General features: G+C 49.7%; 1 protein-coding gene across 3 annotated transcripts in view; it reads right to left on the bottom strand.

Moving 5' to 3' along the window:
• The window catches only part of RAP1GAP2 (RAP1 GTPase activating protein 2), a 201,896-nt gene that overhangs the window by 153,889 nt on the left and 21,027 nt on the right, over positions 1-26,980 (bottom strand). The window contains exon 1 of one of the 3 annotated variants that reach the window (XM_061390697.1): positions 17,183-17,382. The exons of the other annotated variants lie outside the window; for them this stretch is intronic. Coding sequence (XP_061246681.1) covers positions 17,183-17,199 — 17 coding nt within the window. The 5' untranslated portion in view covers positions 17,200-17,382. Of the gene's footprint in view, positions 1-17,182; positions 17,383-26,980 lie in introns of those variants that run through there. 3 annotated transcript variants of the gene reach the window in all.

The raw sequence follows: 26,980 nt of genomic DNA, 5'->3' as shown, positions 1-26,980 counted from the left end.
AAAGGATAAAAGGATGGGGGTTCCCAGGTGGTGCAGTGGTAAAGAACCCACCTCCAAATGCAAGAGACACGGGTTCAATCCCTGGGTCAGGAAGATCCCCTGGAGTAGGAAATGTCGACCCACTCCAGTATTCTTGCTGGGAAATCCCATGGGCAGAGGAATCTAGCGGGCTACAGTCCATAGGGGTCACAAAGAGTCAGACACAACTGAGCAACTAAACGCCAACAACTCTTACACTGAAAGCCCCGCTCCAGGTTGGCACAGCTCGTGAGTCTGGCAAGGAGAAACCTCAAAGCAGCGGGTCCAACTCCAAGGTCTCTAAGTCCCCTCGCCTGTGACACAGCTGTACAGAGGAGGGTGTCAGTATCCTTCTAATGTTTATAGATGAGCAGAAGAACGTGTCTAGGGCCAACCCTGGACAGACTCAGTCTGACTCCGGGGCCCACACTTGAGCGACGGGTAGGGGTCTGGCCACCCACCCTTGGGCATGAAGAAAGAAGTACATTCCTTTATTCTTCTAAAAATACTTTTGAAAAATTCTTCCAGGATTGGCAGGAAATGCTAGATTTTTGGAGCCCTCTCCTCCAGCCCATCTACTTCCACCATCTCCCATTCCGCATCAAAAAATGACCAAAAGGCTCAGACGGTTCCCCTGTGGGACAGGGCCGTGCCCCCCTGCTACAGTCACCAGTGTAGAATAACCCACCCATCCCGAGGTTCCACTGCCCTGTGTAGGTCACCATCCCAAGGGTCTGAGGAGTGGCTCCAAGGGCAGGACTTGCTCCCCTTGAAGCACAAGAATCACCTCGGAGGGTGATAAACACCTCCCCCCAATGCAGCATTTGACAGGTGCAAGCACATCCACAGCTTTTATTCCACTGGGTGCTCACAGCTCTGTATGGAAGGAACATTAATATCATCCCCACTTGCTAGGTGAGTTAACTGAGACCCAGAGAGGTTAACTCTTCTGTCGAGAATCACACAGCTCCTAAGAAGCAGTGCCGAGACCCAGACACAAGTGGTCTCCATAGTTACTGACTCCCACAAAACCCAAATGAAAAGGATGAGACCCAAGGGGATTAGGAAATGATGCAGTCAATCAGAGGCTCACCACGCTTGTCGCCAGACTAAGGGAGGCCGACTTTTCTGCCTGTTTAGCACCTAGGCCCCTTGTTTTGGTCGACAGGCCCTGATTTTTCCCTCGGGCAGTGCCCTGACACCAGGGCTGGCTTCTGTGGTTCAGACGGGGCTGTCCCTTTCCAAGTTCTAGAGTGGGCATGTGGTCCAGGCATGGCCAATCGATGTATTCTATTCATCAGGTCAAGGTGACTGCTTCAGGGATGGGCATATAAACCGAGCCGGTGCAAATGTGTGAAAACCCAAAGTTTTGTCGGCACCATAGAAAGCAGCTTACCACTCCTCAGGATGTCCAAAGTCAGTGGCTGTCTTATGGAAGGAGAACTGCCTGTGAGTGACGTGAATGCAAAAGAAAGCAGAGCCAAGAGAGAGGGACAGAGTGATGGTGTTGTCTGACCCACCTGGATCCAGCCGCTCCTGAAGCTGTTTTCTTAGATCGGTTATTCCTTCAAGTGTCTTTTTTTTCCCTCTCTCTTCTTAAACTAGTATGAGTTAGAGTTCTGTCACTAGTAAACTAGTTAAAATTAACATATGAGCTCTCTACCCAATGGGGGAGAAAACCCATGAAGGAGCAAAATAATAGCTTTAGACAAGTAAAAAAAGCACATAAGTCCTTCATCCAAGGGGACCATCCCCCAAAACGGGCCACAGGAAAGTCTTTCCAGGAGGAGCCCCTGGGAACACCAAAGAGACCTGGCCGCACCAGCACAGCCCATGAATGACAGGCTTGGGGACGATCATCCCAACCCTACTCAAGGGGAAGGCAGGAGGGCTTAAATCTGAAGCTGAAGATAAAACAGGAATTTCTCCCTTCCTCCTCACTGTCAGCATGTGGGTCACTCATGTTGTCTTTCTTCAGTAAAATCAAAGCTTATTCAAAGAAAACACTGGAAAAAAAAAAATTCAGACAAATCTAAAAAAAGTGGGACAGGGCTGGGATGGGGGAGGGAGGCTCACACATACATACATATATATAAATATGTCATGTATGTACATATATGTATAATTATGGCTGATTTCCTTTGATGTATGGCAGAAACCAACACAATGTTGTAAAGCGATTGTCCTCCGATTAAAAATAAACTTAAAAAAAATAAAAAGTGAGATATTCTACAAGACAACTTTGCTAGGTCTGTTGTTCCACATTTAAAAAGACTAATGCAATAACCAAGTACAAAGAGTGACCATTAATAATAAAGTGAAAATGTTAGTCACATTTCATGTCCGACTCTTTCGTGACCCCATGGACTGTAGCCCACCAAGCTCCTCTGTCCATGGAATTCTCCAAGCAAGAATACCGGAGTGGGTTGCTGTTCCCTTCTCCAGGGGCTCTTCCCAACCCAGGGATCTAACCCAGGTATCCTGCATTGCAGGCAGACTCTTTACCGTCTGAGCCACCAGGGAAGCCCATTAATAATAAGTCAATAACATAATCTAATATACAATCCACATTTCAACTTGGGGAACATTTGGAAATGGACTGTATATTAAGTTATGCTGGTAAATTAACATTCATTTTCTTACATGTGATCATAGCGTTGTGGTTACATCAGAAAATGATGTTATTTGGGAGAGACACCTGCTGAAGAATTTACATATGAAGTATTACGATGTTGGCCACTTACTTTCTGCTTTACTCTCATTCTACGGAGAAAGCAAGAACAGCTGTGCAAATATTAATAAGTGGTGAATCTGGGTGAGTACAGCTGCTCAATGCACAGTCCTTCTCATTTTTGCACAGGTTGATAATTTTCAAAACAAAAAGTTGAAAACAGGGACTTCCCTGGTGGGCCAGTGGCTGAGTCTCTGTGCTTCCAATGCAGGAGGCCTGGGTTCGATCCCTCATCAGGGAACTAGATCCCACATGCTACATACAACTAAAGATCCTTCATGCCACAACAAAGATTGAAGATCCCATATTAGATCAGGCACAGCCAAATAAATAAATTAAAATATTTTAAGAAAGAAAAAAGTGGAAAAAACCATATCACCCTTGCCAATACTTGTCCTTAAATTTGCACACATATCTGTATGAGTGCAGGGAGCATGCCTGTACATATGTGCACACATTCTGTGACCCAAGAGATGGGTGTGCAAAGAGCAATGGGCCTGAGTCAGCAGACCCAACTGCTACGCAGATCTGTTCACTCAGGACCCATGCCTCCTTATATCCTACGTTCTCAGCTGTAAAGTGAGGGCTGGAAATTCCATATACACGCACAGGATGCAGTATGAGCATTCAAGTGGACGGAGTAGTACATGAAGTGGTAAAGAACTAACGACAGAGACCTCGATAAGATGGTCTTTTCCATCTCGAGGTTCCTTTCTAGGGAAGTGGGTGTAGGTGACAGAAATTGCATCCATGGTCACTCCCTTCCCACTCAATTGCCCAGTTCTAGGCCTCTCAGGAAACTTAGAATTTGACCTTGGGGTCTGAGATCAACTGATAACACCCCAGTCCAGCCCAGTGAGAACTGGCCTCTGGGTTCAATCGGCAGAGGAACTGCATTTGGGCTCCAAGCTGTGCCCAAGGGACCCTCAGAGCAGAACCCGTTCAAGGATGAACCAATGAAAAGCCAAGGTTCAAGGATGAACCAATGAAAAGCCAAGGCCAACCCCTCTGAACCTGGCCAGGGAAGTCAGCGCTTTCAGTCTCACAGACAACATGCCAGCCACCCCTCTGGTTAATAAAGTTCCCTGGAGCCTCAGGCTTCTAAAAAAGAAGTAAGTGAAGTGAAATCACTCAGTCATGTCCAACTCTTTGTGACCCCATGGAGTACACAATCCATGGAATTCTCCAGGCCAGAATACTGAAGTGGGTAGCCGTTCCCTTCTCCAGGGGATCTTCCCAACCCCAGGAATCAAACCAGGGTCTTCCACATGGCAGGCAGATTCTTTACCAGCTGAGCTACCAGGGAAGCCCCTGAAAAAGGAGAGGCTGCAGATACTCTCAGCAAAAGACCATCCTAGAATGATTCCAGGTGGCTGCAGGAACCTCAGAGGGCAACAATTCACTGACTTAGGGAGGATGGTGCAGGAAGGGGCAGAGGGTGTGACAGGCAACACAGCTGGAGAAATTCAGGGGTGAGCAGTCAGAAAAATGCAGCCACAACAAAGAGGATGTGTCACCCAAATTGCACATGCCTACTGGTGGGAACAGAAACCAGGGAGAAATTGAGCAGTATGACTAAAATAAAAAGTCACCCACCCCATCACCCAGCAAGGTCACCGCTAGATTTACTCAAATCTAGACAAACACTCGTATGTGTGTATAGAGATGAGTGCTGGGCTGTTCCGGCACTTTCTGTAGAGTAAATAATATCAGAAGCAACCATTTAGAACAGAGACTGCTAAGCACATGTGATATACTCAAAGCTAGATACTATACAATGTTTGGAAGGAATGAACTAAATACATATATATGGACATCAACCATTACTCAAGACACATGCAAAAATATTTAGAAAGTATGTATCAAACTCTGAATAGTGGCTACTGTGAGGGGAAGAAGCAACTGGCATTGTGGCCACAGGAGACTGCATCTTTATTTGTAACATATTTTTAATTGAAGTATAGTTAATTTACAATTTCTGTTAGTTTCAACTGTACAGCAAAGTGATTCGGTTATATATACATATATATTCTTTTATAAGATACTGAGTATAGTTCCCTGTGCTATGCAGTAGGTCCTGTTGTTTATCTATTTCATATATAATAACGTGCTAATGTGTGTAGTCGGAAAAGGCAATGGCACCCCACTCCAGTACTCTCGCCTGGAAAATCCCATGGATGGAGGAGCCTGGTGGGCTGCAGTCCATGGGGTTGTGAAGAGTCGGACACGACTAAGCGACTTCACTTTCACTTTTCACTTTCATGCATTGGAGAAGGAAATGGCAACCCACTCCAGTATTCTTGCCTGGAGAATCCCAGGGACGGGGGAGCCTGGTGGGCTGCCGTCTATGGGGTCGCACAGAGTCGGACACGACTGAAGCGACTTAGCAGCAGCAGCAGCAGCAGTGTGTGTAGTATATGTTATAGTGTGTATATGTTAATCCCAAACTCCTAATTTATCTCTCCCCTTGCCTGGAAATTGTATCATTGATGTTCTGATTTTGTTTTTTTTTTTTTTTTAATGTATTCTTATGTTACTTGTGTGATGTAAAATTAAATTTCTTAAAAGAATCATCAATTTCTAAAAGGAAATCTACAGAGGGAAATGCTACAGAGTTATAAAAGAAAGGAGGTGGAGGAAGAAGCTTTCAGCAGACGGATATAGAAAGAGCTGTAAGATGTATTCTCCAGTGATAAAAGGAAGATGTGAGACCATATTGTGTGGGATATTACTTCCCATGTCAGGAATGAGATAAGAAGAATAAATGTTCATATAATATAGGAATACAGAAGCACTGGAAAAACCTGGTAAGTGGATTTAAGAAGGAGGTGTCAGGGTGGGTTGGAGCGAGAGCAAATATTCTCACCATATATCATTTTTAATCACTTTGGTTTCTGAACCAAATACACATAAACACATCTACTATTCAAAATAAATTATAAAGAAATAGACTAGTCAGATAACCACAACACATTAGATCGTATTGTGGAAACAATTAGCAATAGTCATAAAAAAAGAAGTTCAGGCCTAAAGGGTCGGTTATTCCATTCTGAGGACTCTTCCTAAGGAAATACATCTCGCACGTGCAAGAAACTTTTCCTGATGGCTCAGTGGCAAAGAATCCACCTGCCAATGCAGGAGACGTGGGCTTGATCCCTGTTCCAGGAAGATCCCACATACCGTGGAGCAACTAAGCCCAGGAGCCACCACTGCTGAGCCCCAGCCCTATGTATCACACTAATAACACATTACTATTCCACTGCTGTTATTATATTACTATCAATTAATAATATGCTGCAAGTAAAATACAGACTTAATTATTAATTAAAGTGATGTAGCTATGAGAGCAAGTAATTTCACTGCATTTATCATGTGTGTGGCAGCGCTTTACACATGTTGACTCAATCCTCATGACAACCTACATGGTGTTACTATTATTGTTCCCATTTTCAGATGAAGCAGCCAACAGACAGAAAGATTAAGTCAACGGACAGATTAAGCATTTGGCTGGAGGGTCCATGGTAAGGTACAGAGCCGGACTTCCCACCCAACAGGAAGCTTTAAGACACTAAGCTCTTAACTACTGAGCTCACCCAACAGCCTTCACCCTGACAATGACAACCAGGAGGTCAACTCCAGGCTGCGACCAGCTCAGTCTCCACTGAGAAATAATTCAGACAGCATGTTCCAATGGGGGTAAGGGAGATGCTTTACCTTTGCAACTAAAATGACCCATCATAAAAATCCCTGTGGGGACTGCTCTTTTGCTGTCTTATGCTTTGCTGTCCAGATCTTCGGTTGCAACTCAAGCCCTGGTTCCCACTGTCAGCAATGGTGTGAGGCCAGGGCTGCCTGCTGGAGGTAAGCTGGGCCTGGCACTGGAAGGTGGAATCCCTTTGATGAGGTTCATCACCCAAGTCCTGGCCTGCCCTGGAGAACTGAAGCCCCGGGAAGGAGGGGCAGGCAGGGAGATGAGGAACATTCTCCTCCTGACTCCTCCTCACACGCCCTTCACCAGAGCTACCATCAGGAAAGCGAGTAATTAATCTTTGAGACAGGAACCAGCTGCACCAGGGAGCGATGGGAGAGAGGAGGAGCAGAGGCTGGGAGAGCAAGACAGAGAAACAAAGGGACAAGGAAATGAGGCAGATACCCAGAGGACAGCAGAGAGACGAGCAAAGAAACATTGAAAATGATACAGCCAATGGAGCAGAACAGTCAGGAAATCACCACCTGGTGATTCTGGCCACCTGGTCTTCTGGTCCTGGCCAGGCACCCACATGCATCCACCTCAGTCTCCCCAGAGGGCAGGGGTGCACGTTCCTAAATTATTGTACAAACCTGAAGTCAAAGCACCTGCCCGACTCACCACACCCAAGAGCTGGCAGGGCTGGGCTAACAGCGCCACCTGCTGGTGCTGGGGAGAACTGTCTGTGTCCCCATCTGGGAGGGGACAAACTCCCCATCCCTTTCCCTGACCCCCTTGCTTCCTCATTTCACATTTGCCAAGCCTGTTCCCCTTCCAGGCCTCTTTACCTGCTCTTCCCACCACCTGGCGGAGAAGGCAATAGCACCCCACTCTTGCCTAGTAAATCCCATGGACGGAGGAGCCTGGTAGGCTGCAGTCCATGGGGTCGCACAGTCGGCCGTGACTGAAGCGACTTAGCAGCAGCAGCAGCCCACCACCTGGAATGCCTCTCCCCCAGATATCTTACAGCTGGCTCCTCTTTCTTCAGGTCTCTGCTCAAACGTCACTTCTACGGAGAGGCTGCTCCTGACCCCCACCTAAAGTAGCCCCCTGTGCCCCTCCCCCACCACCTCACTCTTGTTTCCTTTACAAGTCTGGGCATTATCTGAGGCCACCTGGATTTTCCATTCGGCTCCTGTCTGCCTCCCCCATTAGAGAGGCTCCATCAGGTCTGAATGGTCCACTTTTGTATGATTTGCACTCAGAACTGACCTTGGCAGCAAAAACTCCAGATGTCCCTTCCAGAAGAGCCACTGGTGTCTCTACCTACCCCTTCTTCTCAAGTCAAGCCTCCTTACTTCTGCTCAGGCAATAGAATGTTTGGCCAATACATTATTTCATATTCAATTTCGTTGTTTCCCTACTCTGTTTAACCAATAAATGCTCTCTGTTGTTTCGCATTCTTGCCAGTTGCCTTTTTCTTGGCCATGCCACATGGCACACGGGATCTTAGTTCCTTAGTTCCCCAACCAGAGATGGAAGCCGGGGCCGCGGCAGTGAAAGCGCCAAGTCTTAGCCTCTGGACCGCCAGGGAATTCCCAGTTTCCTCCATTTAAAAATGGGAAAAACAGCAGGAGCCGCTTCACGGGACAGTTGCAGGATCCAAAGACCCAGTTTGTGGCCACCTCCTTGGCGCCACCTAGTGGCCAAGGTTTAGGCAGCTCAGACATCTTCTGGCCTGAAAGTCTGGGAATATTTCCGCAGCATGTGAGCTAGCTCAGACTGGGTAGAATCTCTGTTTGTCTGGCCCTTGGACGACCTCCAGGGGAGTCTGTCCAGTGCTGTTCAACAGAACTATCTGTGATGATGGAGATGTTCTGTATATGTGCATCTCCGTCAACAGATGACTACTGAGTACTGGAAATGGGGCTATATTGTGACTGGGGAACTGAATTTTTAATTGTACTTCATTTTCATTAATTTAAATTGCAACATGTAACTATATTAGTCAGCACTGATGTGGAGGATTGTTTGAGGCCTGGGATCCAGCTATGTCTCAGGTCAGATTGATTGACTCCCTGGTCCTTTCAGTTATGAAAACCAAGACATTCCCTTTTCATGTAAGCTGGTTAGACCTGGGTTCTGGCCACATCCACCAAGAGTCATGACCAACTGGGTCCTCTTCTAGGGCCTATGAATACAAGACACACTTAGGGAAGGCAGGAGGAAGGCATGAATGCCTGCAACTGCAAGACAGAGGGCCCAGGCCCCTGGAGCTACTGGTGGGTACCAGGCAGGGCTCCATGCTTCCAGAATGCTGCACACCCCAATACTGGAAGAGCTGGACCCCCACATGACTGAAGAGCTCCCCAGGACCTTTTTTGCCTTTTGACTGCAGGCTCAAGCAAGGGTTTGGAGACAGATGAACCTGGCCCAGGTCCCAGGCTGCCAGTTTTCTTGCTTCAGAGGCTACTTTTCTCCATCTGTGCAATAGAAATCAGAGCACACATCTTATAGGGATTGGGAGAGGGTCAAGACAATGCATATAAGAGTGCTTCACACCGAAGTTGTTGTTGTTTAGCAGTCATGTCCGACTCTGTGCGACCCCATGGACTGTAGCCCACCAGGCTCCTCTGTCCATGGGAGTCTCCAGGCAAGAAGACTGGAGTGGGTTGCCATTTCCTTCTCCAGGGGATCTTCCTGACCCAGGGATGGAGCTCATGTCCCCTGCATTGCAGGTGGATTCTTTACCACTGAGCCACTTGGGAAGCCCCTTTCATATAGTACAGATACAGAGAATAAACTCAGTATTTGCTAAAATGACTGTTAGTCCTACATAGCTTTATATCAAACCACCGTCATGTAAGTTTTTACAGCTTGAAAGAAACAAAACATGATTAACGAACAATGATCTGGTTCATCCCATTGCCACACTAGGCCACGGTCCTTGGCTCCCTCATTTCCCCCCAACCCAAGTCCAGCCAGCCTCCACATTTTGCAGATTCCATCTTGGAGCATCTTGCTAGCATCTTGATTCCACATCATACCTGAAGCACCTTCATCTCTCTCCTGAGCAGTTGCTGGTCCATGTCTGTCTGCTTCCAGGATCCTGTTGGGTCTACCCAAGCAGCCACAGTAACCCTCCAGACCTCGACTCAAAACCTCCAGCTATCTACCTCTCCGCAGCTCAATAAACTGAATACACACTCTGAAGTCTGACCTCCCAGGCCCACCAGCATGACCAGGCCCCCACCTTTTGGAGATGAATCCTCACTCTCCTGAGACTCCAGCCATACCAACTCCCTGAGCAAACCTTGCTCTCTTTCACGTCTGGGCCTGTACAAGATTCAAGAGACAGGTCAATGGAATCAAAAAGAAACCCAGGGGCTTCCCCGGTAGTCCAGTGGCTAAGACTCCGCCTACCAGTGCAGGAGACATGGGTTCCATCCCTGGTGCAGGAAGAGTCCACACGCTGAGGAGCAACTGAGACGACGCACCACAACAAGAGAAGCCACCACAATGAGAAGCCCACACACCTCAACTGGAGAAGAGGCCCCGCTCGTCACAACTGGAGAAGAGGCCCCGCTCGCCTCAACTGGAGAAGAGGCCCCGCTCGCCTCAACTGGAGAGGAGGCCCGGCTCACCACAACTAGGGAAGAGGCCCCGCTCGCCACAACTGGGGAAGAGGCCCCGCTCGCCTCAACTGGAGAAGAGGCCCCGCTCGCCTCAACTGGAGAAGAGGCCCCGCTCGCCTCAACTGGAGAACAGGCCCCGCTCGCCACAACTGGAGAAGAGGCCCCGCTCGCCTCAACTGGAGAACAGGCCCCGCTCGCCACAACTGGAGAACAGGCCCCGCTCACCACAACTGGAGAAGAGGCCCTGCTCGCCGCAACTAGGGAAAGCCTGTGCACCATAACGAAGACCTAGTGCAACCAAAATATAAAAGTAATTTTTTTTTTAAGTTAAAAAATAGAATTACCACATGATCCAGCAATTCAGCTTCTGGGTTTTACCCAAAAGAACTGAAAGCAGGGACTCAGATATTTGTCCACCCATGTTCACAGCTGCAGTATTCACAACACTCAAAACGTGGAAGCAGCCCAAGTGTCTTAGCAACTGATGACTGGATGAACAAAATGTGACACTGACAAACAATAAAATAACAGTCCACCTTAAAAAGGAAGGAAATTCCGACACATGCTACAACATGAATGAACCTTGGGTGTGTTATGGGAAGAAAAATAAGCCAGTCACCAAAGGGCAAATATTGCATAATTTCACTTACACAAGGTCCCTGGCATAGTCAAGTCCATAGAGACAGAAAGCAGAAAGGTGACTGCCGGGGGCTGGCAGCAGGCAGGGAATGGAGAGTTAGTGTTTAATGGGGACAGAGTTTCAACTGGAGATCATGACAAAGTTCCAGAAATGGATAGTGGTGATAGTTGGGCAACATTACAAAATGTACTCAACGCCCCTGTATATATTTTACCACAATTTGTTTTAAAAAGGTTTGATGAAAATGCAACAAAATGTTAACAGTGTCGATTCTGGGTCCTGAGTACTCAGAGGTTTGCCATGCCTTTATTCTAAAAATAAACTAACAAAACAGGACACTTGGTGTGGCCCAGGATGTGGAGACCAAGCCCACAGCAGGCAGGATGCCCCTCACAGCTGGCTCAGTCCTCTTCCATTTCTTCTCTCGTCCTATTTTTACTGCATTGTGGTTGCTATGGAAACAAGGGGCACCTTGAGAGCCCAGAGCTCGGCCCAGGTGCTGCTAACTCCAGGAATAATGTCAGAGTGTGAATGAAATAAAATCCTGGATTACCTGGGCCCCGTGTACACATCCGTCCCTCCTGGTATGGTTGGCAAGGTGTGTTTGTGCGTGAGCCTGCAGTGACCTCCACCTGCAGATGTCTGTCTTTAGCAGGCTTGGGTCTGGGTGTGTCATCCAGTCCAGCCCTGGTCTGCTCACCACACATAGTCCAATTAACTGAGAGACGAGGTGCTGAGGCAAGGAATATGCCTTTACTTGGAAAGCCAGCTGACCAAGAAGATGGAAGACTACTGTCTCAAAATAACCATCTTACCAGGACTCTGAGTGCCAGGTTCTTTTCTAGGACAGAGATGGGGGAAGTAAAGACCATTATCTTGTAAATATCTCCTGGAATGGCCAAGCTTGGGGAGGGGATGTGTTAATCAGAGGGGCAGGGTACCCCAAGGCTTTTTATTACAGGGGTTTTTATTTCGGGGCTTCTCCAATGGCTCAGCAGTAAAAGAATCTGCCTGCAGTGCAGGAGACACAGGAGATGCAGGTTCCATCCCTGGGCCGCGAAGATCCCCTGAAGGAGGAAATGGCAACCCGCTCCAGTATTCTTGCCTGAAAAAATCCCAAGGTCGGGGAGCCTGGCGGGATACCCGTCCAGAGCAAATGAGCACAGCACATGTATGGTTATAATAATGTAAGCAATGAAAAGCAAAGGTTGAAGTCAAAGAAACAGATCCATTCATGGGGTCCGAATTGGCTCTGCCTTGCAGCAGGTTGCACATCGCTCTGGTTTGCCCATGGTGATGTGCTTGCTTACATGCACGTGGGCATGTCACATGGATACGTGTCATCCACACAGCCCAGGACCATTATCACCAATATCAGAAATGTTAAGGCAGGTAGCACTTACCAGGCACTAACTAGGCAGCAGGCACTGTGCTCCATGCTTCACTTGGATTATCTCCTTTTAACCTCACAACAGTATGCCATATAGGTACTATTATTATCCCCAGATAAAGAAATCGAGGCACAGAGAGGCTATGGAACTTGCCCAAGATCACTCAGAACACATGAACCTAACCACTAAATCTGTACTGTGAGGAAGGAGCGATTTAAATGTCACTAGTTCCCAAACAGCTGCAGACCCAGCTGCATCAGAAGCGCCACCTCTGGGCCTGATAACACAGGTTTCCTGGGCCCCACCCAGGCCTCAGGAAGCACAGTCCCCAGGGTGGGTTTGCACTGCAGCCAGGGTGGATGACCACTGGTCCTCTAGGCAGAGCTGACCCACAGGACTGACAGGGCATGGCAGGGGAACGGGCCAGGGAAAGTCTGAGGTTCAAAGCTGCTCAATTCCAGATGGCATCTGCTAGTGGCACGGTGACGAGAAAGAGGTAGTGGCTGCTGTCTCACGCGCACACACACACACACACCACAGGGCAGGGCTCCAAAATTCAGTTATGTGGCTTTGTGGCCTGCCAGGCACGGATTTCCGCCCACTCCACCCTCTCAGAATGCGCTCGGCCCTGGGGTGGAGGATGACAGCGTGGTAACCCGCTGGTTCACAGCTCAGGGAGGGGTCAGCCACCTCACCTGGACAACAAACAGCCAGGGCGGGGCACCCTAGAGGCTCCTACAGGCTCAGCCCTCAAGGGGACAAGGACACAGACAGAAAGAAACCAGACGGGGGAGGAGCTTAAACATGACCCTGAGGCTCCAGCTGCTCTGGGAGCCTGAGGAAGGGAGTGCTTTGTTCTCAAAGGGAAGGAGTCCTAGAGGAAGCAGCATCTAAACTGGTCCTGGTGGGATGGGCGAGATGACACCGATGGGGGAGGAGACGGGAAGGCATCTCACACCCAGGGAACAGCATAAGCAGACATCAAGGCAGAAACCCCAGGAAGTGGCCAATCTCATCATCTGGCAGGAGCTAAAGGCCAAGAGAAAAAAACAAAAACAAAAACAGAAAAACAAAACTAGACATGTACTGAGGCACAAGTTAAAGAACTTGCCCAAGGTCACCCAGCTGGTGGGATCAGGATTTAAACATAAGCTGCCTGGCTCCAAAGCCCCTGGATTAACCACTAAGATGAGGTTCACTGGCTGGTAGCTTTGTCTTCTGCACATAGTTTAGGATGCTGCAGGGATTTCCCTGGTGGCCCAGTGGATTAAGAATCCACCTGCCAATGCAAGGGACACGCGTTCAATCCCTGGTCCGGGAAGATTCCACAGGCCCGCGGAGCAACTAGGCTGTGCCCCACAACTACTGAGCCCATGCTCTAAACCCTGCAAGTGGTAACTATCAAACAAGTCTGCCTAGAGCCTGTGCTCTGCAATAAGAGAAGCCACTGCAAAGAGAAGCCTGTGCACCTCAACGAAGAGTAGCCCCCGCTCTCCGCAACTAGAGAAAACCCTCACGTAGCAACAGTGCAACCAAAAACAAATAGATAAATAAAATTATAGAATGGGCAGAAGTGGATCTGGCTGGACCAGGAGCAATGTTTCTCAGTGGGTTGGGGGAGCTCTTACACCCCTGCCCCGGAAACTCAGCAATGCCTGGAGACATTTTTGATTGTCACTACTAAGAGGCAGGCTGCTAGCATCTCAAGGGCAGAGACTAGAGATGCTGCTCAACATCCTACAGGGCACAGGAGAGCCCCCAAGACAGAATCCTCCAGCCCCAGATGTCAACAGAAACCCTGGGCTAGAGAGACTCACCCACATGCAGCCCATATTCACAACGACAGTCAGTGCACTTGTTTATCCCTTCGGACAGGGGTTCCCAAATTTGGCTGCACGTTGGAATCACTTGGGAATCTTTAAAAAGTACTTTGGCACGGGACTTCCCTGGTGGTCCAGTGGCTAAGACTTCAAGCTTCCAGTGCAGGGGCCCCAGGTTTGATCCCTGGTAGGGAACTAGATCCTGCATGTCGCAACGAAGACCAGGTGCTTCCCTGGTGGTCTAATGGTTAAGAATCCATCCACCAATGCAGGGGACATGGGTTCAACCTCTGCTCCGGGAAGAGTCCCACATGCCGAGGAGGAACTAAGCCTGTGCGCTGCAACTTCTGAGCCCATGCTCTAGAGCCTGTGCTCCACAAGAGAAGCCTGAGCACTGCAATGAAGAGTAGCCCCCGCTCGCCGCAACCAGAGAAAGCCCAAATGCAGCAATGAAGACCCAGCACAGCCAAAAATAAAAACTTTTCTAATTAAAAATTTTTTTTGAAAAAAGATTGAGCTAAATAAATAAATAAAGTGCTGGCACTGAGTCCTAATCTGGAATTGATTTCCAAATTTGGGCATCCTGGGCACTGATTTCCAAATCTGGAATTGAGTGCAATCTGGACATGAGAATTTTTCTTACGCCTAAGTTTAATTTTTATTTTTCTTAAGCTTCCCAGAAAAGCTTGGGAACCACTACTTTGGTTGGGGGCCATGGAGGATCCAACTGTTTGCTGTGAACCACAAACAGTGAGTGGACACTAACGCCAGGAAGAGAAGTCACTGAGGAGTAAGCACGACCAGAGACTGCTCAGTCCCCAGCCCAGGCCCCAGGGACAAGTCCGAGTGGAACGGCACTAACAAGGTCGGGATGCAGATCCAGGCCTCCTTGGAGCAGTTAGAAACGGCTGTGAGGATGATGAATTAGTCAGAGCTGGCTGAGGCCCGAGGAGGAGGTAATTAGGCTTTGTCCCTGTCTGGGCAGGAGATAATGGGTCTGAGCCGGGAGGAGGGCGGGAGAGGACCAACCCCCGTGACTCAGGGGCTTCACAATCCAGTGACAGGGAAAGAACTGGATTTGGAAGACAGAAAAGGTTAATTGAGAGTGTGTCCAGTCTGGGGCCAGAGCAGGAAATGACTAGCCAACAGCTGAAGGCAGGAGGTGAGAGCACCAGCTAGGGGGGACTTGGGGAGAAGGGATCACAGAATCGACCCCAGGGAGAAGGGAGCTGAGACGCACAGGGCTGACCCCCTGCAGCAGAAGGGGCACACAGGTAGGGTGAATCTGGCCTACAGGATGGGTCACATGTGGCCTCGTGTTTTTAATTCTTGAGCTACTTGTCAAGTTGTTGCCGAAAATTCCAGATTTCCAGCTTCTCCTGTAATGTGGAAGGTCTGGGGAGACAAGCGGCATTTTGGCAGAGCACCAATGTGTGCCTGCTGTTCCCCCCAGGCCCCTCCCAGCCCTGCCAGATCCCAGCAGCCATCAGGTCTGTCTTCAGAAAGACAAGACCAGGTCCTAAATCAGCAAGTGGCGAAGATGGAGGAGTGGATGGGGAAGCAGAAAAGGAGTCAGGCACTGCACAGACGCACACAGCCAACCTCTCATGTCCTGACCCTGCATCCACCACCTCTGTGCTGGGCCGTCTCAGGTTGGGGCATCCCCACTTGGGGCTTCCGTGTACTCGTCTGTAAATAAGGAGGTTGAAGCCAATGACTTTTCATTGTCCATCATCAGGTCCATCATGCTCCTGCAAGCTGCCTAGGCCAATTCCTCTGTCCAGGCTTTGAAATGAAGCCTAGAAAACCTGAACACTTCGGTGAAAAGTCCCAAACAGAGCCAAGGAGGCCAGGGATGACCCAGAAGAGAAAACTCAGGGAACAGGAGCCATCTTCTGAAGTCCAGGGGGCTCTCAAGTGAAAGGATTATTAGCCTTGTTTAGGGACAGGAGATGAAGGATCAAGCAGTGGCAGTTACAGAGATTCCAGCTGAATATAATGGTCAGCTTTGACCGATCAGAGCCATATTGGAATAGAACAGGCATATTTATGAGGTAATGAGCTCCCTGTCACTGGAGGTAATCAAGTTCAAGCTGGGTGACTGGTTTTAGGGGCACAAGGGATTCACATAGTGGCTAATTTGACCTTTTTATCTCAAGCCCTAAGATTCAAGGACTCCAGAGAGCTGGGGATCTCTCTTGAAGGCTCCCTGTCTTCCTTTTCCAAGGCTCCCAAGGAAAGGTGTTGGGGATTAGGCTTGGACTTGGCCTTCAAGGCCAAGATGGTCAGGAAAAAGCATAGAATGTCTTAATTCCTTGCTCCCGTTGCCCTTCACCAGGACCACAGCCCCCCAGTGAGACCCAGCAACCCCTGCCACATGGCCCCCATCCCCAGCACAGGGACCCAGGGACCCCTCAGAGGCAGGAGGAGCAGCAGCTCCTGAAGGGGCCTCCTAGCACAAGCCAAGGGGGTCATCTACCTCCCCTCCTGACACCCCCATCCCCACTCCCTGCTCCCAGCCCCAGAGTAACCAGCAGGAGGAAGGCGAGAGAAGCAGGCAGCCACCCCATCCAGATACCCCTGAGTGCCTCCCGGGCACCCATCCATCAGCAGCCTCTCCAAGGGGATGCAGGGGGTCCTGACCAACCCCAAGGTCCACAGTATTCGGACAGGAAGCACAGGACACGCAGGGTGGGTATCAGAGCTCTCGTCAAAGCCCAGTGGGAGCAATTCTCCCCCAGCCTTGGCCAGGTCCAGCTCCTGGTGACCCAGGCAGAGTCCCCCAGGCTCCTCCCCTCGGGACTCTGAGCCTTCCCATTCAGGACAGGCCAGCAGGCCTCTGAGGAAGCTCAAGGGCATGGCCAGAGCCCTGGGGTTCCACAAGGACTTTCAGGGAGCTGAATAGGGTGAGGGGAAGCCCCCAGGATGGTTGGAGCTGGGCTGGCAGGTCTCAGGCTGCCCCATCTGCATCCTGCTCCCCCATATCCCTGCCCCTGTCCCTGTTAGCCCTGTCCCATGGGATCAACAAGCACCATTCAGCTCACCAGCCACACAGAAAACACCCCCAACGGGGCCCAGGGAATAAGCAGAGCCCCTCCTGCCTGCCTTCCCACACCCATCTCAGAAGAGCCCCAGTGTCCAGTATCCACTGGCCAGAGCTGCCAGCTGGCTCTCTGCTGCCCATCATCAGATAGCCCACCAGACCTGGTCAAGATCCAGGGAGCTGTTTGCCCGTCAAGAAATCAGAACAGGGACTCACCAGGGTTTCCTGGGCATGGTGGGGACCTGCCCGGAGGAGGGCCAGGAGCACACAAATCACCCCGGGGTTTGCAGACCTTGCTGCCTGGCAAACGGCACCTCCAGGTGCTTCCCTCGTGCCTGGCAATGAAATCAGGCCACAGCCCAAATGCCGGCTAAGCACCCGCCCGCCTGGTTCTCCTTGTAGCCACTCACGCCCCACGACTCCAGATCCCAAAACAGGCATGTTCGTGGTTACCATAGGAACTCGCTAAAGCCAAAAAAGGCACCACACAGTCTCCCACACGGGCCCTCAAAGCTCATGTCCACCTGCATGGGCAAGCATGCACACATGCCCACACACACCTACACACGCCAGCATTGTTCTCAGTCCCGGGGACTATCCTAAAGAATCAACAGACCAGAGCTGATGCTTGAGACAGAAATGGAGATGCTCCTCTCCGTGCCACCTGGAACATGTCTGCAAGCAGCTTCCCTGCATGCCCCGTGTGGCCAGCTGTCGGTGACAAGTGCAGTGGAACCAACCAGCGCTCACTGGTGCTCACCTGCCAGAGGCACACCTGGTGCGCAGGGGCTGGGCAGAGAGGAGTCCAGGACCACCACCAGCTCTGCCTGCAAGGCCAGGGAGAGGGCATTGCCCAGCCCGCTTCCCTGGCCACCCACCAGCTCCAGCACCCCTCAAATGCTGCTTCTCTCCTCCACGCCCTTCTCTGGGTGGGGGAAGGGGGGGTTGGCTTGAAGGTCGGGACTTAATCCGCCGCGTGGGAGGGGAGAAGGTAAAGGAGAAACAGAGACTGTATGTGCAGAGCCATACTCTCTGGTGGTCCAGTGGTTAAGAATCCTCGAGGCAGGGCAGGATGGATACTCGGGTTCCACCCCTGGCCAGGTAAGATCCCACGTGCCGCAGAGCAACGAAGCCCACGAGCCACAACTACTGAGGCCCGCACACCTAGGGCCTGTGCTCCGCAAGAAGAGAGTCCACCGCGATGAGAAGCCCGCGCGCCACAACTGGAAAAAGCCGGCGAGTAGCGATGAAGACCCGGGGCAGCCAGAAATAATTAACGTTTTTTAAAAAAGCCTTACTCTCTCCCTCCATCCCTAGCTGCCCAAATTCACCCATCCCCATACACGGGACCAACATCCACTCAAGGGCTCGCTGAGAAACGTGAGTCTTCACCTCGACGGCTCCCCTGGCCCTCACTTCCCACGTCCCAAGCAGCTCCAGGGTGGGAAGTCCACCCCCTTGGGAGCTCTCCGATCTGTCCCCCACCTCCAACCCCACTGGCCCAGCTCCAGCCTCCAATCTCTCCAATGGGTCAGCAGATGGCAGCCAGCAGGGCCTTCAGACTCAAATGTGGCCACGTGACTCCCGTGCCCGAAAGTCTTTCCATGGCTCCTGGCCACACCTAGAGGCAAGCCCGGCCAGCCACACAGCCCTCCCACACTCCTGGACTTGGCCCAGTCTGTCCCCGAACCGGTGCCCGGTGATCCGTCTGGTGCAATAACAGCACTCAGGTCCCTCCCAGCCCACGCCATTCACACCTCACTGCCCGCAGGCTGGTGCTGCTGCCTGGGGAGCTGACCTCACTCACCGTCGGAGATGGCTGAGGCACCACCAAGCTCCAGAAAGCCCCCTCCATCCTCCAAGGAATCTCTGCTAGCACTTGTCATATCCCATCGCAACTGTCTGTCTGTCTCCCTATGAGACTATACGTTTTCATGAGCAGAGACTGTCATTCTCTTTTTTTGGCGGGGGGCGGGGCCCTTGCTGCACAGCATGTGAGATCTTAGTTCCCTGACCAGGGATCGAACCCTAGTTCCCTGCAGTGGAAGGGAGGAGTCTTTTTCATCTTTACTTCCCCACCAGCCCCAGGGCCCAGCACTGGGCTTTGATTATAGGTGCCCAGTAAATGTGAGCTGAACTGATTTAGCTTTCTAACCCCCAAAACATCAACCCCCCGCCCCATCCTTGGCAACCCCAGCAAACTCAGCAGATGCTCTGGGTGCTTGGGAGAAGGGCTGATGGAGATGGGGCAGCCTCAGAAGCTTCTAGAACATCTTTGTGGTGCCTCAAGGATTCTTATAATCCACAGTAAACAGAGACCTAGTGGTCAAAGATGGGAGAAATGAACCAGTGACCACGGCCCTCAACCGATGCATGAAAAAGGCATTACGCTGGAATCAAGGGGTGGGCTGGGCAGGGACAGGCCTTCTGGAAGGAAGGCTGGAAAGCTGGAAGCAGAGACTTGATGCACAGGTGCCTGGACCCTGGCCTCACTCTCCCCGCCACCCCCGAGAATGTACGCTAACCACAGCAAGAGAACCTGGAGAGGCGAAGGTCTGTAAGGGAATCGCCAGGTTCTGTAAGGAATCCTCACAGGATGGGGACGGAAGCCATGGATTTGAAAGGGCTGTGACACAGCAAGAGATTGAGCTTTCTGGATGTGGCAAGCCCCCCCTCCTGCAGGGACAGTGGCTCCAGCCACTTCATCAGGGATCCCAGGGGCCAAGGGAAGGTATGCTGAGACACAGCATCTGCTGCTGGTCTATGTGATCCCCTCCCTACTAATAGGATTTTGAATTCTTAGCTGGTGAAATCTGAAGCCTCGAGTAGGGATGGCTGTGTGAGGTCTTCTGACCAAACCACAGGATGGCCTAAATGCTGCCCCAGCCAGGCTGCTGGGAACACAGCTCCTCCAGGTCCTCTTCTCCCTTCTCCTGAAGAAGAAATAAGACAGCACCGTGACCTCTGGGTCCTTTTATGAGCTTTCTCTCGATTTAGAGATGCCCACGTGTAGTGACCAAGAATGGGGAAGCGAAGTGAAAGTCGCTCAGTCGTGTCTGATTCTTTGCGACCCCGTGGACTATACAGTTCATGGAATTCTCCAGGCCAGCACACTGGAGTGGGTAGCCTTTCCCGTCTCCAGGGGATCTTCCCCACCCAGGGATTGAACCCGGGTCTCTCGCATTGCAGGCAGATTCTTTACCATCTGAGTCACCCAAGAAGCCTGAGAATGGGGACCATCAATTTAAAAGGTGGATTCTTTTCCCTACAGGGGAATGGGTTCTAACTGCCCCGTCAGCAGGAGTGTGCGTGACACTGTGTTCAGCAACAGCGACAAGCTGCCCTGAACCCCCTCCATGCTCAGCCAGCCCCACGCTGGCCAGTGACGGTGCCATGGTCATCTCAAATGGCTGGAGCGTGGCTTGGCCAGCCCACGCAGCAGGCACACACACACACACACACACACACACACACCTCTTTCCATCTCTTCTTTTTTTTTCTTTTCCCAGTCACACCACTGGACTTATGGGATCTTCATTCCCCAACCAGGGATTGAACCCGAGTCCTATTCAGTGAAAGCACAGTCCTAAGCATTGGACCACCAGGGAATTCCTCACATCTCTTTCTTTAGCAAAGAAGCAGCGGTCTCCGAAAGGGAGGGCAAGAGGCAGCAGAAAAAGAATGGGGGAAAGAGTCTGAAGCGCTCTGCTCAGGTCCTCCCCTCTGGATGCTGCTTCAAGGACCTCCACAAGCAAACACTGGCCCTGCCAACCTGAGCTCTGCTCTGTGGGAATCCACTCAGATGGTGGCTCAACCACTAACACAGACCACATCCCAAGCAGGCTTGGGAGCAGCTGGAGAAGGGCTGTGCCCCACCTCCTGACCCAGCCTTTCTCTCCAGCCTCCACCTCATGTGATGGGCTAATCACCATGATGACCCATCACGGATTCATCCAGCAAATACAGAATGAGAACCTGCTACATGCCAGGCAAGGTTTTGGGCTCTGGGGAGCCAGAGATGAAGGACGCAGAGCCTCTGCTCTCAAAGGCATTCATTCATTCATGCCTGTATTCACTTATTCAACAGCGAGCATCCACCGTCATCAAGGTCCTGGGAGAAGAGTAAAAGGACAAACGGCATGAAAGCAAACTCCCAGAAAATCAAAACTTGAAGAGAGCAAACTGGACGCCAGTCCAAATCTCCCATTTTACAGATGGGAAAACCGAGCCTGGAGAGGTGACAATTCGTCAGTCTCCGCCTCCCAATTTTTTCTTCTGCATGTGCTGCCACCACTGCCCTCTCCGCTGGTCCTCTGTGGCTCCAGGACACCTGGCGCCTCTTGCTTCTGGGGGTCTTTATCATTCAGATACCCCAGGGCTTCCAGCAGGGGGCTAGGCCCTTCTACCCACAGCGTTGTGGAGGCAGAGGTGCATTCTGTCTACACTGGGGAAAGAGCGGGCAAATAGGGCGGGGTGAGGGGGTGCTGAGAAGGATCCTGTTCCAGCCTGGACTGAACCAGGGATGAAGCACAGACCTGGATTCAAATTCTGGCTGCACGACCTACTCACTGATGACTGGGCCAAATTCCCTAGCCTCCCTTTCTCTTCTGTAAAGTGCAGACAGTAGTGGTAGCTGCTTCACCAGGTGACTGTGAAACTTCAGGTAAACTGTGTGATGAAAAGTGAGAACCTGGGTGATGTGGCAGCTAAGACTCCAAGTTCCCAATGCAGGGGGCGCAGGGTTCGATTCCCGGTCAGGGAACTGGATCCCGCCTGCTGCAACTAAAGATCCACATGCCACACAGAAGATCCTGCGTGCTGCAACTCTGACCAGTGCAACCAAATAAGCAACAGAAATAAAGTGAGCATACAGTAAGCGCTCAATAATAGTGGTGCCAGAACCCCCTGTCTTCAGAGCTGCATAGCTCAGGGACACTTTCAGGAGTTACATGGCTGACTGTCTTCACGTCAAGGACACCAGGTCCCTGGCAGAGGAGCTGAGGAAATTGGGAGCATCGGCTGCAGCCCAGGGGTACCTGGTGCTCACTGGAGAAGCCAATGGGCTGCACTGGCAGAGAAAGATGTCTCACCCAGCAGAGGCAGAAGGAAGGTAGCACCTGGGTACCTGGCAGAGTCCAAGCACACGCCCTTGGCAGCCTAAGGACCTGCCAGTAAACAGAGCCATGTCCTGGGCATCCAGGCAGAATTTCATCTTAGGTATTAGTGGGGAGGAGGATTAGGGAGTGGGTACCAATCTTCCTTTTGGTCCTAAGGGTAATTGGGGTGGCTGGATAAAACCTACCATGGTGCCTATCCAGCCCACAGTTCACCCTTCTTCTCTGAGAACTAACCCTTCCCACAGGGAGAGGTGGCTGCAGCAGCCATGTTTTATCCATAAACCCCATCTCTCCAGCTAAACTGATTGGACCAAGCTGGGCCAATCGGATTCCCTCTTTTATTTTTTTAACAGTTTTATTGAGATGTAGTTTATTTCCTATATGTAGTTATTTACTATATTCACCATTTCTGGGCTTCCCTGGTGGCTCAGCTGGTAAAGAATCAGCCTGCAATGCAAGAGACCTGGTTCAATCCCTGGGTTGGGAAGATCCCCTGGAGAAGGGAAAGGCTACCCACTCCAGTATTCTGGCCTAGAGAATTCCATGGACTGTATAGTCCATGGGGTTGCAAAGAGTCAGACACGACTGAGCAACGTTCACTTTTACCATTTCTAAATGTACAATTCAAGGGTTTTTAGTATATTCGCAAGTTTGTGCAACCAAGAACCAAGAGTCTGTACCAAGAACTAGTTCCAGAACACTTTCATCACCCAAAAAGAAGCCTGTATTTGTACATCCACTCCCCTTATTTTCCCAACAACCTCCTCAGCCCTAGGAAACCACTAATCTATTTTCTGTCTCTTTGGAGAAGGAAATAGCAATCCACTCCAGTATTCTTGCCTGAAGAATGGACAGAGGAGCCTGGCGGGCTATAGTCCATGAGGTCGCAAAGAGTCGGACACGACCGAAGCAACTTAGCACATGTGGATTTGCTTATAGAGACATTTCACATAAATAGAATTCTATAATATGTGGTTTCCCAAGGACCTATTGTATAGCACAGGGAACTCTGCTCAATGTTACTCGGCAGCCTGGATGGGAGGGGAGTTTGGGGGGCAATGGATACATGAGTGTGTGTGTGGCTGAGTCCCTTCGCCATCCACCTTAAACTATCACAAGTGTTAATCAGCTATACTCCAGTACAAAATAAAAAGTTTAATAATAAAATATGTGGATTTCCTATGACTAACTTTCACATGTAATGTTTTCAAGGTTCATCTATGCTGTAGCATGAATCACTACTTCATTCCCCTTTATGACTAAATAATACACCACTGCATGGTGACACTATATTTTGTTTATCCGTCCATCTGTTGATGAACATTTGGATTATATCCACTTTGGGCTATTATTAATAATGCTACTATGAACATTCATGTACAAGTTTCTGTATGGACATATGTTTTCATTTCTCTTGGATGTATGTTTAAGAACGGAATTGATGGTCACATGGTAATTCTATGTTTACCCTTTTAAGAAACCACCACATTCTTTTTGACATGCACACACTGCTGTATTTATTTGTTTTTGGCTATGCTGGGTCTTCCTTGCTGCGCACAGGTTTTCTCTAGTTGTGGAGAGCAGGGGTTACTCTCTAGAAGCGGCACACGGGCCTCTCACAGCAGTGGCCTCCCTTGTCGCGGAGCGCAGGCTCTAGGTCTCACGGGCTTCAGGAGCTGCAGCATATGGTTGCGGTTCATGGGCTCAGTGCGTCCGTGGCATGTGGAATCTTCCCAGACCAGGGATCAAACCCATGTCCCCTGCTTTGGCAGGCGGATTCTTAATCCACTGCGTCACTACGAAGTTTGAATTTGCCAAACTGTTTTTCAAAGCAGTTGTGACATTTTACATTTCCACCGTCAGTATATAAGGCTTTGATTTCTCTACATTCTCACAAAACACTTGTCATTATCTGTCTTTTTTTATTATAGTCATTCTAGTGAGGGTGAGTTAGTATCTCACTGTGGTTTTGACTGCATTTTCCTGATGGCTAATGACATTGAACATCTTTTCATCTGCTTATTGGCCATTTATATATTTCCTTTGGAAAAATGTCTATTCAGAGTCTTTGCCCATGTTTTTAATTTTTTTCTGACCACGCCATGAAGCTTGCAGGATCTCAGTTCCCCACCAGGGACTGCACCCAGGCTACGGCAGTGAAAGCCCAGAATCCTAACCACTAGGCCACCAGGGAACTCTCCAGTCTTTGCCCATTTTTAAATTGTTTTTGCGTTTGTATTATTGAGTTGCTAGAGTTCTTTATACGTTTTAGATATAGGTCCCTTATTACATACGTGATTTGAAAACATTTCCTCTCATCCTGTGCACTATCTTTTTACTTTCCTGATGGTGTTCTTTGTGATGCAAAAGTTTTTTTATTTTGATGAAGCTAAATCAATCAGTTTGCTGTTCTTGTTGGTTTTGCTGCTTCTGCTTTTAGTGTCATACCTTAAAAACCATTGCCTTATCCAAGGTCACAAAGACTTCCATCTATGTTTTCTTTGATAGTTTGGGCTCTTACATTTATGTCTCTGATCCATTTTGAGTTAATTTTTGTATATGGTGTGAGAGGAGGATTCAGTTCCATCCTTTTGCATGTAGATATCAATCATCCAACACCATTTGTTGAAAGACTATTTTTCTCTATTGAACTGTCATGACATACTTGTTGAAAATCAACTGATGGGGACTTCCCTGCTGGTGCAGAGGCGGGGACTCCGTGCTCCCATTGCAGGGGGCCTGGGTTCAATCCCTGGTCAGGGAACTAGATCCCACATGCCACAGCTAAGACCCAGCACAGCCAAGTAAATTCAAAAAAAAAAAAAAATCAGCTGACAGACTTCTCTGGTGGTACAGTGGATAAGAATCCACCAGCCAATGCAGGGCACATGGGTTCTATCCCTGGTCTGGGAAAATTCCACATGCCAGGGGCAACTAAGCGCATGTGTCAGAAGTCCTGAGCCTGCGCTCTAGAGCCTGCGAGCCACCACTACGGAAGCCCGCACGCCTCGAGCCCGTGCTCTGCAACAAGAGAAGTCACCGCAGTGAGAAGCCCGTGCACCAAAACCAAGAGTAGCCCCCACTCACAGCCACTAGAAAAAGCCTGCACGCAGCAGCGAAGACCCAGCATAGCCAAAAATAAATAAATCAGGATTTTTTAAAAAAGAAAACCAACTGACCACAAATGTGAGGGTTTATTTCTGGACTCTGAATTCTATTCCATCGATCAATATGTCTATCTTTATGCTAGTTCTGAACTCTCTTGATTACTTTCACTTGGTAGTAAGTTTGAAATGAGGAAGTATAATTCTCCAACTTTGTTCTTCTTTTTCAAGATTATCCTTGAACCACAACTAAGACCTGATGCAGTCAAAAATAAATAAATTTTAATTTAAAATTAATTAAAAAATAAAAGACTATCCTTGAATTTTCTATGTGAATTTTAGGATCCGTTTATCAATTTTCACAGGGAAGTTAGCTCGGATTTTGAGGGATGGATTTCCAGTTCCTATTCAGTCTTGCTGAGCTCTAGCTCCACACCTCAGTGTTCCCTGAGGCACCCTGGGATTTTTTTCCGTGAATTTCATCTTTTGCTTAACCATATTACACTGGATTTTTGCTTCTTGCAATCAAAAGATTCTTAACCAAGCATAAGAAGGAACATGGTCCTACAGGCTATCCCCAACAATCCTCTCAACACCACCTCCCCAAGGCCTAAGCCCTCAGACCCCAGGTACCCAGAGACCCCACTGAGGTCCCAATTTCAGCACTGGTCCTTGCCCCCAGCGCTTCACTCTGCCTTGTACTGGTTCCCTTCTGGGTTACATGTATCATCTTTACTAGTTAAAACAACCAGGCCCTCAATAAACGCTTGTGAAATTGAATTAGATATCCCAAGACAGCATTGAAAAAAAGCCCATTCCTACTACTCTACACCCCTTAGTAACTCAGCTTCTTACCTAGCATCTCATGCAAGATGGTGCAGTGGTAAAGAATCCGCCTGCCCATGCAGGAGACACAAGGACACGGGTTCAATCCCTGGGTTGGGAAGATCCCTTGTAGGAGGAAATGGCAACCCACTCCAGTATTCTTGCCTGGAAAAGTCCATGGACAGAGGAGCTTCGCAGGCTAGAGTCCATGGGGTTGCAAAGAGTCGGATGTGACTGAGCGACTGGGCATGCAAGGGGGAAAGAGGATCCAGAAGCAGACAAAATGTTTGGCCATAAACACGGAGGGAAAAGGAGCCAAGGTGATGAGAGAGGATCAGTCAGGGGTTCTAGGACAAAGGGGTGCTTTCTCAGAGCTCCCCAGCAGATGGTTAGACACATGGTAAACCGAGGCAGATGATTCCCAGACCCTGAATCTGGTGCTGGAATTCTCAGACAGCCCCCGAGGCCAGGCTGTTCAGGATGACAGATGTCTGGTAACAGATGACTCAATGACCAACTGACCACACACACACACACACACACACACACACTGGGGTGTTTTTTCAGGTCCTAGAACTGTGTGGCACAATTTTCCAAGTAGGTGGGAATTTCAGTAGACAGCCCCATGGGACTAGGACTCCATATAAAAACTAAAGAGATTGAAAATACAATTATCTCTCTTACACCCTTGAGCTGTGGCCTGAAAGTTTCACTGCTTTTCACATTTCACATTTTCCCCATGCTGGTCCCCCTGCTCTCTTCCCAGCATCTGTCTTTTCCCATATATTTCAGGAATCAAAAACCCAGTCCAGCCTCCTCCCAGTCCATGAGCCCCTGGACTGAGATGGAGAATCTGACATCCAACAGCCCCACTCAGAGAGAGTTTCCACAACCAGGAGGGAAATGAAGGCCCCAGCACCGCTCTGTCTGCCGTTACCTCTGACCTTTACATAACAGGAAGTGGCTAC

This window comes from Bos javanicus, chromosome 19, assembly GCF_032452875.1.
Source record: "Bos javanicus breed banteng chromosome 19, ARS-OSU_banteng_1.0, whole genome shotgun sequence".
NCBI classification, from domain to species: domain Eukaryota; kingdom Metazoa; phylum Chordata; class Mammalia; order Artiodactyla; family Bovidae; genus Bos; species Bos javanicus.
This window is presented reverse-complemented; position numbering and strand designations above follow the sequence as displayed.